A 19,654-nucleotide genomic window follows, 5' to 3' on the forward strand; every position below is an offset into this window, starting at 1 on the left:
GGGGACTTGCAGAAGAGAAAACCCCTTGGAAGGCTGTTCAGTGCATAGGCTAGTAATTCCCACTGCTAAAGGCTGGTTCTTACTCAGTAGCAGAATTATCCAGCGCAATCTGTCCCAACATTTTTTTCCTTTGCTTTTCAAACCCCATGCAAAGCACTGATGAAAAGTAAGCTTCCTTCCTTTTTCCTGAGTGACTCTGCTACAAAGAATGTCAGTCAGAGGTCTCAGCCATCTTGGGTATATACTTTTTTGGGGCTGTGTTTAGGCTTGATACATGAAAATGAATTGAGCTGTGCTTTCTGGCAGAAAGCAGAAGGAATATGTCTGGTGAAGTAAAAGCTGTGTGGAGAGCAAGATGAAAGTCTACAAATCTCTGGAGATGTAGTATGTAAGTCTGCTGTTCAGCTTTATTTTGGTTTAGTTAAAAAATAAATCTTGCTTCTGCAGTCAGCTACTTTAGATTTTAATCAAATCTATCTAGTCTGCATGCTTTCTGCTCAAGTACTCAGACTGCTTTGGTTTCTCGCTGGATCAGAAATGAAGAACATTTCTTCCTATTAAGCTTGAAATCTGAGCTATGCAATGTGGGACTTCAAAGTGGGCGTTTTGTCACGGATGGGTCAGAGAAATGCAGCTCATTGGTGACGCAAAGAGCTCGGGAATCCTAGCGCCTGATCTGGTCTGAGGCAGTGCTCCCGGTTTGTTACCATTGTATGCAAGTTTTGTTGTGTCCCATCTGGTCTGTTCCGCGCCCCCCCCCGACCCAGTTTCATCTTTTATGCAGCACTGTGAGATCAATTAATCTCTGCATCCCCTTCACCCCTCCTCCCAGAATTAATCTTTAAATTTCCAGAAAAAAAATTCTTGACATCAGTGTAAAGAAATGGTGGCATATGAACTAAGACAAAGCACATGCCAAGATACTTTCTGGTCCTGCTCAAGTGATGATGTCAAGTTAACACATGGTTATTTTGCAGTTTAGCTCTGTTCTGCACCCTGTTTCTTGGCAGTAGAGCCCCAATTTCTCAAATTTTCATTTCTGTAATGACTCAGTGGTTGCTAAATAGGAATATCCCATGCTTCTCCCCCCAAGGCACATGCTTGAGGATTTTCTTTTTCTGTGCTAAACAGTGAAGGAGAGGAAAGGAAGGGAAAGGACTGGTAATCTTCAAAATACTATTACAGCTATGATGTTCTTCTCAGAAACATCCTAACTGGAATTTCCCACACTTGCAAGCATTTAATGTCTCACCACACAGCCCAAACTAACCCAAACTCTGAGGGATTGTTTTTCATCTCCAGAACTGGTGTTCCTTGATGCAGCTTTTAACTTTCCCACTTCCTGGGTAGTCACTTGATTACGGTTAAGCGTTGGTAACAGTTTCAAAATCCTTGCTGTCTTTCCTAATATTTGGCTCAGGAATCCAGTAGCCTGCAGACCCGCTGTTGCAGCAAGCATTTCTGCCATGCGGAGATGAAAGGCCATTTTGCCTACATTAAGCTGCATCATTTCTTTGCTCTGGCACCAGACGGCTGAGGCAGATGTTGAACAATGGGGGAGGCTTTTTCCCAGCATCATCCGCAGCTCACCCACTACAGGTCATTAATTTGCTGGTCCAGACAGTCTTGACCTTGAAGTTTGGTTGATGGTTCTTGCACACATGCCTGGCAAGTGCCTCCCTTCCTCTCATCCCGTCTCCTGCTGCATCCCCAGCTGCTGTTGCTTACGGCACTGGGACGGCTTTGCAGTGGCAGACCTGCATTTCAGAGGTGCGAGACAAAGCGGATGCGCTGGGAGTATGCCAGGTCCACGACGTAGAGCAGCAGGTTCACGTAGGTGAAGATGGCAATCACCAGCTGGCTGTCCCAGGGGCACCTGCCCTTGGCACAGAGGCCGGGGCGCCGCGGGGAGCCATACTTGCTGTCGAAGCAGAACACCGGCCAGATGACTGCTGCACTCACGTACAGCAGCACGGCCACGAAGGTGTAGACGACCACAGAGCGCTCGAAGGGGAACCACAGCAAGGCGGTCTTACCTGTGACGCTGAAGGCCACTACCACCACTGTCGCCACAAAGCAAAAGCTGTAGACAGCCACACACCACTGCGTTGCCACGTATTTGCCATACTGGCTGTCGTTCACCAGCGCCCCAAAGATGATGCAGGCCACGAAGGCCTGCACGATTTTCAGGAGCCCAGAGACAGTGGCCATGTAGCTGGTGACTTGTCCCGGTTTTGCCCTGGTTAAGAACACCTCCGAGGCGTACACAACAAACAGGAGGCCTGCGAAGACACTGGCTGCGATGCGAAAATCTCTCACCTCACAGCCGATGGGGTAACAGCCAAGCTGGACAAAGTAGAGGGGGTAGATCACTGCGGCCGTGACGGACATGAGTGTGGCGAGCATGGCAAAAGCAGCAGTGAAGTTTCCCCAGGAAATGCTCAGGCAGCTGTGCAGATGCGTGAATTCGCAGGTGATGATGAAGACAGTGACGGCGAAACAGAAGGTCCAGACAAACATGCAGAAAGTGCCGTATGCTGCGCTGAATCCCCCCTGGTGGGCTACCAGGCTGAACGTGGTGCATCCAAATGTCATCTGCAGCAAGCGAGCCATCCCCACGGGGGATGTCACAGCAGCGGTGTTCAGGTACGGCCCTCCCGCACTCTCCATCATCTTTCTAGTCCAGCAGACAAGGCACTTAAAGCCCCCCCCGAACGTCCTCTCAGGCTTTCGCTCCTTTGTCCTGAGTCACACCCGGTACTGGATCAGTAGAGCGGCAGCCTTGTCTCTGCCGGTGTCAGTAGGTGCTGTGTGTGACGCTGTGTGCGCGTTTCTGGCAGCGTCTCAGCGCAGACTTGCCGGCTGCAGGGAGGTACTGGCTGGCTCTGCCCACCGGCTGCGATCTCAGGGTGCCGCAGCCAGCTCGCTCCGCTTTCTCAGGTCTGAAACCTGCCCGGTGTCCTGTCCTTTTGCTGTCCGCTTTCCCACATGATGGCTGAAAGGATCGCTTTCTCCCTGGAGGCTGACATTTACTCCATTTTAGCTCTACAGCTGTAGCTCTCTGCTGTGTCGTTCACAGGAACCTAGGAGTATAAATAGGGGCTATATTAATAGTTCTGGAATGAGTCCTGCCCCCCCCAACTGCCGTGAGCGGGTGTTATTTAACACTGAAACTGGGAGCTCCATCAGAGGCTTTTGATTATCCTTCTGCTATTTCTCCAGAGACGTTTGGGTCGCTGGCACGCTGCTGTTCTCCCAGCAGCCGCCCCACACTGGGGGGGCTGCCTGTGGAAGCGGGCTGTGATCCACGCTGCAGAAACAGGAGCTCAGTTCTGCAGACCCAAGGCTGCCTGAGCAGGGGCACAAGCCCGAAGGCATCACAAGCCCTATAAGAGGATTTAGGCCAGAGGCTATGATAAAAAGCTGACTCACTCTGCTTCATTTGATCTGGAGCAGTAAAAAATTTACCTGCTGTGAAAGGCCCTGCTGTGCTTTGAGCATTTAGTGAGAGCATGTGGCTGTGAAGATTTTGAGCACCAGCCCTCACTATCTCCTTAAACTCTTCCCTGTATCTGTTTTACTTACATGGGAGCCAGTTATTCTTGTATCTCTGAATGCCAAAACCAAATACAATTGTGGGGGGGAGGAATTGCTTTGATATTCTTAGCTCTGTTTTGGAATACAGATTTCAATATATAGTGTCAAACCTTCCCTCCTGTCAGATCAAAGCTTTCCCCGGTAGCTATTTTTGGTATACATTTCCCAAGACTTGGTCTCTACCCTAAAGTCTTAATTCTGACTCTAAAAGCCCCAAAGAAAATTTCTGATGTAGTTTTAGAATGGGAAAAATGAAGACACAGCATAGAAAAATTCCTCACTTACTTAATGGCAGCACTGCTGACTCCTCATCTACAGCTCTTGCTGTGCTGGTCCCAGTATGGAAGGAGGATCACCCCAGGAGCTTTGCACAGGTACAGGGAGTCAGCATGACCAAGGGCTAGCCCAGCCCAGTGCCTTAAAACCGTTCTGAATGGTTCAAGGTAGTCATCAGCTGTGCTGATTGAAGTCTGTAACCTCCTAACTGGGCATTATGATCGACCCTTATACTTGGTAACAATAATAATTGCTTAGTATCGTTTCTTATTTGTATGTTAATGTAATTATGTGACACCCACCAATGAATTGCCAAATGCAGTACTAGGTACTATGAAGTAGAACTGACAAAGGAGATTGTCTGCTCCAATTTATGATCTTAGCATGCACTTCTGGGACACCCTGGGTTTGTCCAGATGAAGGATGCTGCTTCCCCTTCTCCTGTGACCCTTCCTTGTGCTGTGGCTAAGAACTCAGATGGGCTGGTTCAGGGAGCTCAGACAGCTGAAAGCTCCCAGACCCCCTGGAAAAATACCCATTCTCAGCAATTTTCTGCCTGCAAGGTCTGCTGGCACCAATGCTGCTGGCACGCAAGACCACCACACCTGGGATGTATGATTGCAGCAGCTCACGCTGCCGGGAAGCACGCCTTTACGCGAGTCTCTGCTTGGATAAAATGGGCTTTGAAGGCAATGCAGCACATCCAGTTTCTGGCTGGTTGTTCCCACCCCTCCACCCTTCCCCTCTGGTCTCACACATCCTGCCTACACAACTTCTCTGTGAGCTGTATCAGGATACTAATCTCAGATTTTAAAAAGAACAGCAGAAAATTTGCACCTGACAGGGATCATTTTTAACCTGGAGTCACACTGGTCTGATTTACACTGCAGATGTGCATGGTTGTATCCACACAGAAGTGGCATTGACAGATGGAGCAGCCAGGACCAGAGGGTTGGACAGGAACTATTTAAGTTAGTATTGCTGCTGCAAGTCACTTGCGATCCAGCTGTGGCTTGAGACAAATGGAGGCAGATTGCTTACGGTAAAAAGCAGTGGCTACAGCACCCCAGCAGCTCACAGTTAGCATTTTGTAGGCCAGGGATAACTTTATGGAATGATTCGCATGATGACAGTACAAATTTTGTGGATGTTAAGACAAAATGTGCCTACCTTCAGCTTTGTCACCATCTTGTAACCTCAGTGTCTCTTTTACAAAAAACCCTCCCATCTTCCCTAAACAGACCTCTGGTGCTAAATGCAGAGAACTTGCATTCATTTGGGATGGACGTTGCACAATTAACATCACAACAACCAGGAAATGTAGCAAGAGAGCCAAGGAGCTCCAGGTGAGCATGCTCTCACCCTGAGGTCTTGCCCTTCCTGACTCTCTGTGATGTTAATCCTCAACCTCTAGCAGAAGTTTTCCAGGCTTTACTGGCAGTGTGTTACTGTCTGTATTGTGGCACGTCCTGCAAAACAGTGGGGCTGTGTTATAAGGCAAAGCTATTGCTGCTGTTGGGCTGTCACGCATGCTGTCTGGGGACACTGCTTTGCTGTCCCTGTGCAGTCTCAGCACTCCATCAGTGATGCTCTGTTGCACCTAAACAGCTGAAATTACACTTGTCATTTTTCTTCTTAAGCCCTAGCAGGAGCCCCTCTAGATCACCGTCGTCCCCCCCCCGCAATGCTCCCCATTGCAGCATTTGGCTGCAACTGTACTGGCTACATGGGGTTAGTGAGCAAAAGTTTATTCAGTACCTATTATATGACAGGCAAGTGGCTGTACTGAACTCCACAGTCACAGGACAAGAGCCATTTTACAGTTCATAGCCCACTGTGTTATTGCTTCCACTGTAATTTGCTGCATCGCCACCCACCTGACCACGGGACCAACACACTCATGATCAGAGAGCAAGGGGATGCGCCATGTCAAGGCACACTGGAAGACAACTACTTGCAAGGCCGTGGTGCCACAGGCTGGTATCAGAGTCCTCCCCAGCTGCCCTGTGCGCTGTGACCCACCAGTGATGCTTGGGCTAAGAGCAGAGCTGGTCCTGCTGCCAGGCTTCCGCTTCCCATGAGAAATGGTGCCACTCCAGAGATGCCTCAGCACCCGGAGGCAGTGCTGGCAGAGGGCAATGGTCCCCAAAATGAACAGCAGGCAGGAGCAGTGCACCAGATGGTCCACTGCCTTCTGCCAGGGTGTTGGGTTTGAATGTGCAGGTCTCCAGCTTTTGTGGATCCCCAGGGCCTCCGGGTGCTGCCAGCAGTCTCATTGCCCAGCATCATGCAGATGCACTGGCAAAGCACTTGAATTTTCTTTTCACTTTAAAAACGTGTAAGCAGATATCAGATAGAAGGTCACGAATTAGAAACCCACGACTTCTTGCACCCCATCACCTCAGCTTTTTGCACTGCTCCTTTTGAGACCCTGTTCTGCTGAACAGGGAAGACTGCCGGCACTGTTTAAGGTTTGTTCTGAATGGAGATCCAGAGCCACAGACATCTGCTATTGAATGGCATGGCAGCTTTGCGATTAAAATGAATGTTGAGAAGCCCACATACCCATGCATCAGGCCAGTGGTTCCTAAATGGTAAGTCACAGCATCTTACCAAGTGAGACACTGATTGGCACGGAAGAGACCATGGCTACTAAACCATCCAGATTTTTAGCACACACACAAGAGGTGTGCTGCCAAGAGCACAGAGTAGGAAGGGCTAGCATGGGGGGCAAAAGCTTGATCAGACGCTCCATGGCTGCAGCAGGTACTGTCGAACTGAGGACGCAGCAGCAGCAATGCTGTCCCACTGCTGCTACCACCCTCTGGCAGCGTTCTGGCAGTAACGACGCTGCCTCCACATGGCTTGTTCAAGGAATGGGGCACCTTTCCCCAGAGCAGCCCTTCTGTGCCTTTCGTCTCCCCAGCGTGGCACTTCCTCCCTGCAGCTGCCCCCAGTCCAGCACAGAGCTCCAGCAGGTACGACTGGCAAAACGTAATTGTCCGTGGTCTCCACGGTACCGCGGCTGGGCTTGGTGTGCATTACTTCATCAGATCTCTGGTCCTCCTCCGTGAGGTCTAAAAAGTGTGTTGTCTGGCAAGAGTTAGTTTCTCTCAGTCCCTGTGTATCAGCAGCGATTCCTCTAGTGAATAGAGGCACAGGGTCCACCCTCCAGTTCCTGACTGAAACTGCTTACGTGTCCGATGCGCAAGTCTGGACCTGTAGTCATGCAGTGCGAATACATACATTCTGCTATCAGCTTTTGACTTTTTGGTTGTATTTTAATTCTCACTCAATCATGTGATGCTGTTGGAGACAATTTTCCCTTTCAGAGGGAAAGCATCTCATCTAGTCATAAAATCTGAGAGTACAAACACATGGTACTGAATTCTTCCAGTCTTGCTCTTTTTGCCACTGGCTTCCACACAGCAGATGTCACTGGGGATGAACTTAGAAGTGCCAGCTTTACAAAGGCTTGGGAAAATTATATTTATTGCACAAGTACAAGAAGTAGAGAGCTGGAAATGACTTCCTGGGTTACAGATTCCAGTTTCCAGCTATGACTTGCAACCACATTGTATAATTTTTCTAATAAATTAGCAAAGTTCCCCTTTAAAAATATTTCTGAAACTTCTCCCCGTTACACATTCTAAAAGACTGTTGCAGAGGCACACTAAGCTAAAAGAGTGATCCCTGACTCCCAGGGATTTTTTCCTGTGCTTGCAAGGAAAATATCCCCTCCAAACATCCGTTGCCTTTTAGAAATTAACCTTTGAATTAATGTTTTAGATATACAGGTAACCAGCTCTGCAAAAAATTATTCCAAACTTCAACGTGTCATTTTTACTTTACAGTTTCCTAGTAGAAACACATCGCTGGACACACAGCCTAGGGCACTTGCCATATGTACAGGTGCATCACCTTATGTATAGTCATCCTGCGAACAACTGATACGCACAGTAGTTTCCCTTGGTCCTCCCAACTGATCAATTAATGCACAGCAGAAATTCGGGCTACTGCTCAAGTATCAGCACTTTGACTGACTCCATGTGACTCCAGCCCTCAAAAGAGTCCCATCTTCCTGTATAGTTTTCCAAATGTTGTCTGTACTGAAGAAGCCTCTCAACTTAGTGACATGAAAAAATGTAATCAGAACAATTCTACTTTTATACCCAAGTCATTAAAACATAAAGGATATCAGTAATCCCTAGATTGGTCACAGGAAAACTCCACTGATAAGTTTTCCTGCATTTCAGTTCTGCTGCGAGCACCATTCATTTTCTCTTTAGCTACTTTTTTATCTTAAATATGTACTAAACCCATCTTGTGCAGCAAGGCAAGGGCAATTTCCTGTGTGGTAGTGCCCAACTGTTTGCTGAAGTCCATGAAAAGTAACCGAATGGCTGTGGTCTTTTTCATTTTGGGGTTTACTCACCTAAGACAATGGATCTTACAAATAGCACTACCATTTTAACCTGGCAAGACCTATCCTGAAAGTGCATGGGATTTCTCTAAACTTAGCCCTAGTTTTCTGTGGCCTACACACTATGTAACCATTTGCACAAACGCAAGCAAATGCAAAGTCAGTATCAAGAATTTCTGCAGAATGGATGTAAATTATGCTCCTTGTGCAGGTTTGTCTACGCTAGCTGCCGCATGCTACAGTATAGAGCTTTTCTGCAACCGCCTGTGTGCTTCCCCCGCTAAGGAATGGTCTCTTGCTCTCTCCAGCTTCAGTCACACATTCCTGATCCCACCATTGTTCTCCTCCCATTAACATCAAAGAGGATTCTCTGTGTTCCGAGGTGGGTGTGTTCACAAATGACTAGAAGAATAGAAATATGTTGATGCTCGTCTTGTGTTCTCTGCCTTTTATGTTCCAAATGCTCCCCATTTTAAGACAGGCCAAACATTCCTCTCGCTAGAATAGAGGCCTTTGCTGCAAAAATGGATCTCCCTGCATCTTAAAATGCAATGCCCTGGAATACCTGGCAAATCACAGTCAAGCTGAAAATGCTCTGCAAGTATGCAAACATCAGCTGCTGGGTGAAAATCTCTACTTGGACCTCATATTACAACCTCTTCATCAGAGAAACAATGACAAAGCATACTGCAAGGGGAACACAGAAGTCTAATTAATATAAAATGTCAATACCACCCTCAGCCCTCTCCCAGGCACAAGTGATCATAAGGATAACCCATCCAAATGAGCAGCATATACAACTTTACAAAGACATATGTATGGTTCTCTGGTTAGCCCTTATAAATAGCGTTTTACATATTAAAATAAATATGTCCACGTTGCCAAAGTAGCAAGAGGTTTCTTCGTTATTTAAAAAAAATATGTTACAAAACAATATCATTTATATTTCTTGCTTAGTTTAAAAAAAGTAATAAAAAAGTCATTTTATAAAATAATATGAAAGTAAATTGAGTACAAGAGTGTCCATCCCTAGCACGTGTCCTGGGTTTGTACGTTGTGACTCATCATGAGATGCTGACCTCCAGGAAGTCATGTAATCATTCCTTCACTTCTAGTTGGACAAAAGAAATCCAGTGCTTGCTTTTTTCACCACTTGTATCAAGTCTATGGTGTAAAATTCAGGGCAAGGGAAGAAGTCCAGATCTGGGGAAGGTTCTTATTGCTGCTATTTATGGCTTTGCTACTCCCTGTATCAGATTGCCTTGTGTGACACAGGAAGAGGATGTGAATGGCCAAAACTGAGCCCTGGAGTTCAGAGGTAATGCGTTCTGGTCAAATAGTGTAAGCAAGAAATTGCTCTTTTTTTTTTTTCTTGACGCATCTTAAGTGTGCAAGAGTGTGGGAACACGTGGTGTGTACAGGTTTGAGCATGCATGGGTGTGAGCGTGCATCTACCTGCATGAGCGTAAGGAAGAAGATTAGAAAGTGTGGGAGAAGGGCTTAAGAATCTCCTCCTGATCTCTCTGCCCCTCTGAAGACCCCTTCCTAGTTACCACTGCTGAGCATCCCCAGAAGTTTACTGGGCTCCAGGCCCTGTTGCTGTGCCATCTTCTGAACATCAAAACCCATATGCATGAGGAACTGGATCACATTCATCTCCTGCCCTGTGAACTGGTCCCTGATCGTGGGGCATGAGGGGTTGCAGTGAGGCCATGGACAGCTGTCGATCAGATGAATTGGGCAGCCTTTCAGAGGGGCCTTCCCATTTTTGTTGCTCTCATGTAGGCTCCGATCCCAGCAGTGCAGGGCACGGGGTAACGATGTCCCCTTCACCTGGATATCTGTCCAGTGACTGAAAAGACAAACCGTACGGATTGTATCAGAGGGGTCAGGCTGTTAGAACTGGTTAATTCCCCTACCATTTCCCTGATGACCTTTCATAGAATCTGCAAAAGCACTCACTTGCGTGTAATGATCTCATGAGACAAACAGGCAGGAGCAAAGCTAGCACTAAAGGAAAAAAGGAAACATGGATTAGGTCTTGGAAGGACAAAGTAACTCCCACTAGACAGAACCTTCTGGACTAGGTAGAGGGTGGAGTTTTTGCTGCCCTTCACAAGATTTTTAGAAACAGCAAAGACTATCATGATATAAAACCCAACTGGACCGTATCTAGAAGAAAAGGTTCTATTCTGCCTAACTGCACATTTGCAACAAGACACTCCTGAACACTTGCTCTTGTATGAAGCAACTAAGGCATATTAATGGTTCCTCATCTGTTGTCTCATCAACTCTCTTTATGATCAGTACTTTTCAAAACATCCCTGTGAGGTTAATGGCTATGCAATGGCAGGAGTTTCAGACGTCACCTTGGCGGTAGGAAAGAAAAAACCACAATCCTATTGATAACAAAGGGTAGCTGATAATTCTGAAGCTGGGAATTACTTTGCACTTTTCCAGAAATTAAAAATGCAAGATTCTTGATGTAGATGAACTAACAGTTACCAAATTTACAACACTTGTTTCTGCAGAGATTTGAGAAATGATTCTAGGACACTGGATAAGAATATCTCTTAGAAATAAATGTGCCAGGTTTTCCTCAATTAAATACTTACGTCACATCTTTCAAGGTGTTTCTCAGCTCCCTACCCAGATTCTGGATGTAGAGCCACTGCCCCTCCTGAACAGGCTGGCCAGTGAGGTGTACATTGTCTACAGTAAGTTGAGCCTCATCAAAGAGCCATTGGACAACAAAGACTGGACCTAGGAAGACAAAATTTTGGAAAAGGGGTTGCTCTAAGTTACCTGCAGATACAGAGGAAACCCTAGAATCCATTTTATGTCTCTCCTCTGATACTCACATCGAAGAGTGGGGTAAATCTTATATCCAAAAAAGCAATTCCATTCCTCTCCCTCTTTAAATTGCAGCTTACAGCGTTCAGGAACAATACCATTCCAATACCTAGAAGACAAAGCAATAACCGGGTGAAAGGCATAGTGCAATCTGAACAACGGCCCTTCCATATCCCAGTCTATTTCTGTTCTGATTACAGTTCCAACTTACTGACACCAGAGTTCTTTCTTGGCTACATTGTCCCATCAACACATTTTAGAGCATCTACAATTGCAACATTCTTTTGCATGTCTAGATTTTAGATTATTGTCTTTTGCAATAAAATCATTGAAAAAACACTGATGTAGATGATAAATACTCTTTAAAGTAGTATCAAAATGAAGGAAGATAAGCGAAGGGGGACACCTTCTCCACACTCTAACCTCCTATAAAACTGTACTTTAGAGCACCTGATTGTACCTTATTCCTCTTCTGATGGCTTCTGTTGGAGCACACGTTATGGTATCAATACAGTCAGTTCTGCGATACTGTTTATTATCCAGGAACCATCCAGAGTCTGCCAAGCCTCGAACCTGAATCCCTTGATAACCCATCTCCTCCAGTTGCTCTGCCACTCGATCCACATTCAGGAGCACTCCTGTCCCTCCAGCACTGCAACAGCAATATTAACACCGCAGTCATGAAGCACACACAGCTATTGCATGGCTGGCTAGCTCGCACATCCTCTCACAGAAATGACGCTCTGTACACAACTTCACCTATCCACAGGACAATCCACTACTAACTCGGTAGTCACCAAGTTATTTCCTTTGCAAAAACACTCAGAAACAAAGCCAATGCTGAGTAACAATCTGATACCTTGGAAACCAAACCCTGTTCTCGTTCTTTCTCCTGGGAGATACATATGCTTTACGTCAGTTGCCAGGGGTTTGGCTGCTCAAAAACTGAAAGAATCTCCAGTGAGACTAATTCACCCTTTGCAACTTCTGTATTACACCCCGGTATAACATATCCCGAGAGTACCATAGCTGCGCGCAACATAGCACGATTCAGAGACCCTGCGTCAGGCAAGTCTGATTTTTTAATTCATATGTCCCAAATCTATTCACAAGAGACATGCACCTCGTGGTGTGGGCCAACAGGAGCCAGCATTCTTGATGCAGGAGAGAATGAACACCTTCCCTCCCTCTTGCAAAGCTTTTACCTTTTTGTTATTTTGTCCGTTTTCTCTTAAGGGTACCTGGACCAAAAGCTGAGGAAATAGTATTATATCATCCCCCGTTGTACCACTTAAAGGAGAAAACTGAGAAGAGATACAGGGTTTGCTGTGTTAGTGTTACTGTACTCCTAGAAGAAATTTTTAAGAAGCTGCTGAGAACTCCTCCCTAACAGGTTTCTACTGTGGAAATCTCCTGTCTTGACCACAGGAAATCTTGTAGATACCTACCTGCTCCCTGCTAGCAGCAACACTTTTGCAGTGCTAAGACCTTTTCCCACCAGCTCCTTTATAACTTCCTGAATGATCAGTGCTCCCATGAAGGCATATTCATCTGGAAGAGACAGCTCAGAGTCAACAAAACAGTTTCCTGCTAAGACTTTTGCTTCCTCTCCACAAATGCTTAAGAACCTTATGAAGGGATTATGAACCTAAAACCAGGCCCATTTTCTTCACCTGGACCAAGTACATCTAACGAGACATACTCCCCCCGCTAACAGACAGTGAACACAATAACACAGGCACACCTTCCTACAACAGTGCTTAGGAATTGGTAAACTTAGAGAACAAGAGGGAAGGTGCTGGGACCCTCTCTCTATACGTGGGGAATACACACACCTTCCTACCACCTGGAATCTCAGATCCAACTCACTGCATCCCTTTTTTCCCCAATTCATAAAGTCAATTCTGACAAGCAATGCCTCACAAAATGTTACACCTACATAGGCTGCTACTTCCTTGGCACCACCAAAAGGCAGCCATGTTTGCTGCAGTGTAACTGCTTCATAGGAACAACCATAAGAAGCCATGATGAAGCGAGAAGGTCCCTCACTGTGACAAAAAGTGTCTGTGGTATCCACTAATGGTCAATTGCTCAGTGTAAGAGTTAGTGAGATGAGACATCAAGTGACACAATGTCTGGTTTAAGGCCACAACTCACTCAAAGAAAAGCATTAACCTTCTGCCTTTTCAGTGTCACATCACAGAGCATCTTAGGCCAAATTCTTTTGTTCACAGCAGCATGTACCAACAGTAATTCCACTCTGGTCAAAGAAAACTCTTCATGAACAACCGAGCAGAGAACTAAGCCCCTGGTGTTTCTATGGACATTACTCCACCCAGACACACAGCCTGCTTAAGCTGGGAAACCCAGAGAAGTACACGAGGTAGAACAATCGATTTGCATGAAATACAGCGTAATCTGGAAGAGGACTCCTTTAAGCAGACTCCCAGAGTTCCATCATCATCAAAATGACAGCCAGTGGCAATGCCTGTATTAAGATGAACTATTCTTTGTTTCCCAAAGCAACCTGCAGACAGCTTGAGCCGGACACATGACGGCTTCTTTCAAAGGCCAAACATCCTCCTGATAGAAGTCTGAAACTAAGTTCACTGCACTTGCCTCTCAGATCAGCAAAGCCAAAGCCACATGCAACAAACCATGGTTTCTCAGCTACATCATTTAATTTGCTGTCTGCTGAAATCTGGAGATTCATCTAAACGGAATTTTGTTCCTCTAATCCTTACATACTGCATCAGTGTAACATCTCTGCAAGCAGTGGCTCTGAACTATGTCAAAACAGCCTGAGCTAAAGAAATCAGGATGTTTTATCTGGAAGTAGCTTGATATTCTTTCCTGCCCTTCAGCAAGAAAAAGCCTGTTCTTCATTCACGTAATTTCACAGAAGTCTGGTCATATCCTTAAATGTGTGATGTCTGGGGCAGCAACAGCCCATCAGCAACACTCACTTTTCTCAGACTTGGGAGAGGCACCACTCCAAACATCACTTGAGCAATAAGGGATGAATCTGTAAGAGAGTTGTGTGAGTACTGATGTTCCTTTGACATGCAAGGAGGGGTGAGGACAGGGTCAAGTAACTGGAAGAAAATTAAACCCTGGGGAGGGGAAATGTGAAGAGTTTCTTGTCCAGTCAGACAACTTACCCTCTTGCACACCAAGTGACAATTGTAACTGTCATGAATTTTCTCCTGAACACTGGTAGTTTTACCGAGTTAAATCAATAACTAATGTGTCTTTTATTCATCTAATTGAAGCACTGAGCTCAGTGGACAGAATGATGGGCCAAGATTTTGCTCTTAGCTGTCCCACTAATATGGTGGATGGCCTGCCACAGGGAAACTCTCTGTGCTTCAGTTTTTAATATGAAACATGAGAAAACCTTGTCAATGCAGGGTAAACGCTGACTGCAACCACTGGAGGTTTTTGCAGGAATCAAGTTATCTTCCCATTTTTGTCTCTGGCTTGCAGAATGCAAATTACATCCCTCTCTTCTGCTTTTCCCTCTTAATATAGATGCATATATAAATTGGTGTCTTTCTCATTTATCTTCTTTGAACTAGAAGAGCTGCTCCACATTTCTCTCAAATTGGCAGATGTGTAACACCCCATCAGCTCGCCACACACAACAATAGCTGCCACTTCAGCTATGTGAGAAGGCGCTCTCAGCTATCCCCAGTTTTTCTTCATTAGATCACCCCACGACTCCAAGGAGACTGGATTCAAGTGTCTCCAGACCTTGCCAGTGCTACTTGTTAGAGAGCTGAATTAGAAGAAATGAGGAAACATACAATTTCCTCTCGCAAGTGTTAGTCTTAAATCTGTCTCTGCAGTGTTCTTGCTAGCCTAAGAGGCAGGAGATGCTGTTTAAGTATAAACCTATTTCCCTTCGTTGTCCCTCCTTACACCATGTTTGCATTCCACCAGTGGGGATTTTCTTCTGGTTGTGATGACAGGATCCCAGTTCCTGCAGATGGGCACAAAGAAACAAGAAATGTACCGATGACAGTCTACGACTTCAGAGAAACTGTATGAGCCTCATGCAGGATCTCTGACCACACAGAAAACAAACATCCATGATGAAAAACACTGGTAAGGGAAGTGGAAGGAACATTTCTAAATCTGCCCTTAGGCAGATGTAACTTTCAGAATTTGATTCATGCTCGAGATGAAGCCTCTTGTAGTACAGAAAAGAACCTGTGACACATACTTAAAATTAACCACTTCCCCAAAAAACAAATCTGAGCAGATTTATTATGCAATTACAAGATCTGTGTGAACGACAGAGATCTAGGTATTCAGAAAGCCGGAGCATAAACAGCAAGAGTGAAGAGAGCAGCTCAACATTTCTGTGCTGACTCAGGAGCCCAGTGGTCCAGAGCGTGGGTATCTGGGGTGCTAATTCCACCTTACGCATGAGACTGAAAGATGCTACAAATACTTTACGTATGCACTAGATGTATGCTTTCACACAGAGTATCACTGTAGTTGGTTAAGTGACGTTATGCAATTGTGAATGGGAAAAAGGTGGAACCACGCAGCTCCAGGTTAAAAGCCCAGAAAGTTAATCCGGTTTCTCCCCGTGCACACAGGGCCAGGCAAACACACACGCCCAGTGCAGTGTGCAAGAAAGCCCATCTGTCCTGACCAAGAGATTAGGAGGCGCAAGAACAGTTCTTCTGACAGGATTAAGAGAAACACAAAGTCTCTTTAAGAAACAAAAAACTGAAACACAACTCTGAAGATCCCAGCAGGTTTGCGAGTGCATGCATGCATTTGAAATAAGGAGAGCACACCGGCCAGCGTTCAAAAAAACAGTACTGTCTACCGGTGATAACCGGACACCCAAGCGCATGTGCACATCTGTGCTTTCGCAACTTGTTCGGCGAGCGGAGCAGCACGCCTGTTCGGGTGTCCTCTCGCGGGAGCGGGAGCCCGCCCGTGGCGGGACGCCGCGCGAGTGCCGCGGCGGGAGCAGTCACGCGGCAGCGGCCACGCGCCTGCCGGGATGCCGACGCCGCGGGCGGCTGCCCCGCTTCCCCCACGGGGCAGAGGGGGACGACTCACCCACTCGGGTTGCGGGCCACTCCCTGGAGCTCATGAGCCTGCGCATGGTGTCGTAGCGGGTGTCACAGTTCTCCCTGTTGAAGCAGTACCACCCTCCTGGTGAGGGGAAGAGAGGGGTCAGCCGCCCCGCCGCCTTGCCCGGCGCCGGCAGCCGGGCCCGCGGGCTGGGGGCCGGAGCGCGGCGGGCAGCCCCTGGGCGGCCGCTGGAGGGGCGCGGGCAGCAGCAGCGGAGCGGGCAAAGGCCAAGGGAGGGCGGCCCGCGGGGGCCAGGGCGCGGAGGGCAGCCGCGGGCAGCCGCCCCTCTCCCGGCCCCCCCCCCCGGCGCGGGACGCTCGCGCGGCGCGGGGGGGTGGGGGGGCGAGGCGCCGGCGCTCACCTTCCAGGAACAGCAGCCACCGCCGACTGCCCTTGGACTCCTTGAGGTAGTAGCTGAGGACAAACAAACAGGAGGCGGCGCGGCGTTGGCGGGAGCCGGGCCCGACCGCAGCGCTTTGATGCCCGCCGGGCCGGGGCGCCGGGGCTGCGCCGCGTGTTTGGGCAGAGCGCAGGGGCGGCGGCGGAACGGGCGCCGGCGGGCGGCGGCGCTCGCGCCCGCTAAGACAAGCGCCTCGGGCCGCCGCCGCCCGGGAGGCGCTCGCTGCACCTGTCGCCGCCGCGCCGCGCGCCGCCGCGCGGTGGCGCCACAGCCCTCGGGGCCGGAACTCGGGAGAGCGCGCGGCTGGCGGGGGCCGGGGCCGCGGCGAGCGGCGCAGGGAGTCCCGGCGCGGCGCGGCGCGGGGCGGCAGGGCGCGGCGCGGGGACTCACCCGGCCGGGCTGCCGTCGTTGCAGGTGACCGAGGCGTTGTGCAGGAGGTGCAGGCGCAGGTCGTGCGGCAGCGCCTGGGCCGAGCACGGGTACAGCGACTGCGCCAGGCTCTTGACCTGCGCCATGAAGCTGTCCATGTTGCCCTCCACGGCGGTGAAGTCCAGCGGGAAGCTCTCGGCCGCCGCCGTCTCGCCGCGCTCGCGGGCCGCCTGGCCCCGCCGCCGCCAGCCCTTCCTGCCCTCGCCGCCGGGCCCGGCGTGCAGCAGCCCCAGCAGCAGCAGGAGATGCACGGCTGCCGTGCCCATCGCCGCCCGCCGCCACCCGCCGCTCGCCGCGGCGGCAGCCAGCCCACGGCGGCGGGCAGCGCCGCCCGCGCTCCGCCGCGCCCCGCCGCGCCGCCCGCACGGACGGGGGTCGGCGGCGGGCGGCGAGGACAGCGTCGGCGGCGCGGGCTCGGCGGCGCGGTTGCCGGCGCAGGAGCCCGCCGTCCGCTCCCAGGCGGCGAGCATGACAGAGGGGCACGGAGTGCGCGGGGAGCGCGCCGGGGGCGCCGCCAGCCCGGGCGCCGCGTGGGGCAGCAGCCGGCCAGCCCCCGCCCTGCCCTGCCCTCCGCCCCCTCGGAGCGAGGCGGAGGGAGCGGGGGGTCTGCGCCGCGCCGCACCGGCACGGCGGCCCGCTCCGTCGGGGCGCGCCCCGCGCCCCCCGCCGCCGGCGCCGCCATCGCCGCCCCTGCCGGCGCCGGGGCCGGGGCCGCGGCCGTGGCCGGCGGCACCCGCCAGCCTCGCCCACAGGGCGACGGGGGCGCGGGGCGGCCTCTCGCCGGGGCCGGGGCCCGTCGTAGGGGTCGGGCCGCGCGGGCGCGAGGACCCGCATGTGGCAGCCCCCGCGGCGGCGCCCCCGGCCCGTGGTGCTCCCCCCACCGCCCCCCCCTCGCGCGGCCCCGACGGCGGCTCCTCCCCGGCTCCACGTGGGCGGTGCTGCCCGCCCCACCCCTCGGTACGTGCCACCCCCGCTCCCCCGAGCAGCCCGCTTGCCCCCCGCGCCCCCCGGCCGCCGTCGGTGCGAGGCTCCCCGGGCCGGCCTGGAGGTGGCTGCGGAGTCCTCGGGGTGGGGGAACTGCCCCGCGGTGCCGGGCTCCAGCCAAGCCCCGGCCCGCAAGGAGCAGCGGAAAGCCGGGAGACGGTTATCTGGCCCAAGCCATCGGCGTCCGGGCCGCGTAGGCGCCCGCGGGTGTCCGTGGCGGGCAGCGGGCCACTCCCGGCCGGGGGATGCTGCTGCCGTGGAACAAGAGGGGACGCGGTGGCCCTGGCTGCGTGTAGAGGGACACAGGGAGGGGACTTTCCCGCAGCGGGGGCAAGCCTGGGGGGCGCGGCGGGTCCGAGACGCCCGCCGCGTCGCCGCCGGAGCGGTGCCAGCCGGGCGAGGCGGTCCCCTGCCCCTCCCGCAGCCCCCCGGCCGGCGTGAGCTGCTCTCCGCGGGGGGCGGGCCGGCCGCAGCCTGCGCGCCGGGGGGACTTCGCCTTGGTGCGCTTCACAGCTCGGGAAGCTGACAACCCAGCAGCTCTCCCTGGTTATTTCCTGGGGCTAGGGCATTTCCAGTGGTTGCGAGAAGAATCCTGGAGAAAAAGCCCTGTTAAGTCCCAGTTACCAGAGTGCCTGTTATCTGTGAGAGCGAGGAATGTCGCAGAAATGCTGTCTTTGTTACAGACCTCAGTATTAAAAACCGAGGAAATGGTACACTTTGCATAATTCCATCTTCGTTTGGATACTGGAACAGACAGCTCACGCCCCTTGACAGCCTCCAGAGAGGAGCAAGGAAACAGTCTGTCTTTACTGGGCAATGTAATCTATCTGAGATCAGAAAAGGTGAAAATAGTATAATCTGAAAATAGTAAGGGGAGGTGGTTGGTTTTTTTTTTAGAGCAATAGTTAAGGCTGTGCAGTTGCTGCAGCTACATTTTTTACCTTAGCATGTTTGGACTTTCTAAGTGTATCCTCAACTCTGAATTTCCTACATACATATCACATGGTTTTGCAATTTGCTTTCCATGTTGCTTTTTTTTTTTTTAATCTTTCAGTTGTTCTTATGGAGTCTTAGTCTTAGCCCTGTCCTCAGTCAGATTTTTACCTCCAAATGTTTTCTTTTATTTAAGTGCTGATAGTACCAACAGTATCCTTAAGCCAGGAAAAGCCACTACATTGAACATACCCCTCCAAACACACACTACATTCACACCCTGATGTATTTTTGGTCCCAGCACAATTCTGCATCATCATAACTTTTTTCTACACTGGCCTAAACATCCCTTCCTCACTGGCCATGACAGGTATGAGCAGTTGATCACTAGGGCTAGTTATAGCAAGTTAGCTTGTCTGGCTGCCTGAACAGAGGTGCAGCTGGAAACTACTTAGTTTGTGCAAAGTCTGAAGAGATGAGTCAGTAAGTCCTCAAGAGTGCTTCAGGATCACTGGAACAGTCAGTATAGATGACTCCAGGACCTCATATTCCACTAGCTACAGTGAGAAAACAGGATGGATAAGATTGCTGAAGTCCATCCTACTTCTTTAGATAAAAGCCTGCTGTTCATCTCACTGGTAGGTTTGCATTCTTCCTGGTTT

At 50.2% G+C, this 19,654-nt stretch overlaps 2 protein-coding genes across 2 annotated transcripts; both read right to left on the reverse strand.

Moving 5' to 3' along the window:
* Nucleotides 1-1,764: 1,764 nt before the first annotated feature.
* On the reverse strand, nucleotides 1,765-2,673 carry MYADML2 (myeloid associated differentiation marker like 2; the record flags this gene model as incomplete). Its single annotated transcript, XM_082008082.1, has 1 exon — nucleotides 1,765-2,673. One exon carries the CDS (start codon nucleotides 2,671-2,673, stop codon nucleotides 1,765-1,767), a length of 909 nt encoding a protein of 302 aa, XP_081864208.1.
* Nucleotides 2,674-9,520: 6,847 nt separating this feature from the next.
* NOTUM (notum, palmitoleoyl-protein carboxylesterase) lies at nucleotides 9,521-17,545 on the reverse strand (the record flags this gene model as incomplete). Its single annotated transcript, XM_082008350.1, has 11 exons — nucleotides 9,521-10,148; nucleotides 10,259-10,306; nucleotides 10,912-11,059; nucleotides 11,158-11,258; nucleotides 11,610-11,801; nucleotides 12,598-12,700; nucleotides 14,116-14,174; nucleotides 15,071-15,131; nucleotides 16,232-16,327; nucleotides 16,608-16,660; nucleotides 17,037-17,545. The coding sequence occupies 11 exons, from the start codon at nucleotides 17,543-17,545 to the stop codon at nucleotides 9,842-9,844; spliced, it is 1,677 nt and encodes a 558-aa protein (XP_081864476.1). The 3' UTR covers nucleotides 9,521-9,841.
* Nucleotides 17,546-19,654: the final 2,109 nt, after the last annotated feature.

The sequence above is a fragment of the Phaethon aethereus genome, assembly GCF_964289735.1.
Source record: "Phaethon aethereus genome assembly, chromosome: 18".
Classification (NCBI taxonomy): Eukaryota; Metazoa; Chordata; class Aves; order Phaethontiformes; family Phaethontidae; genus Phaethon; species Phaethon aethereus.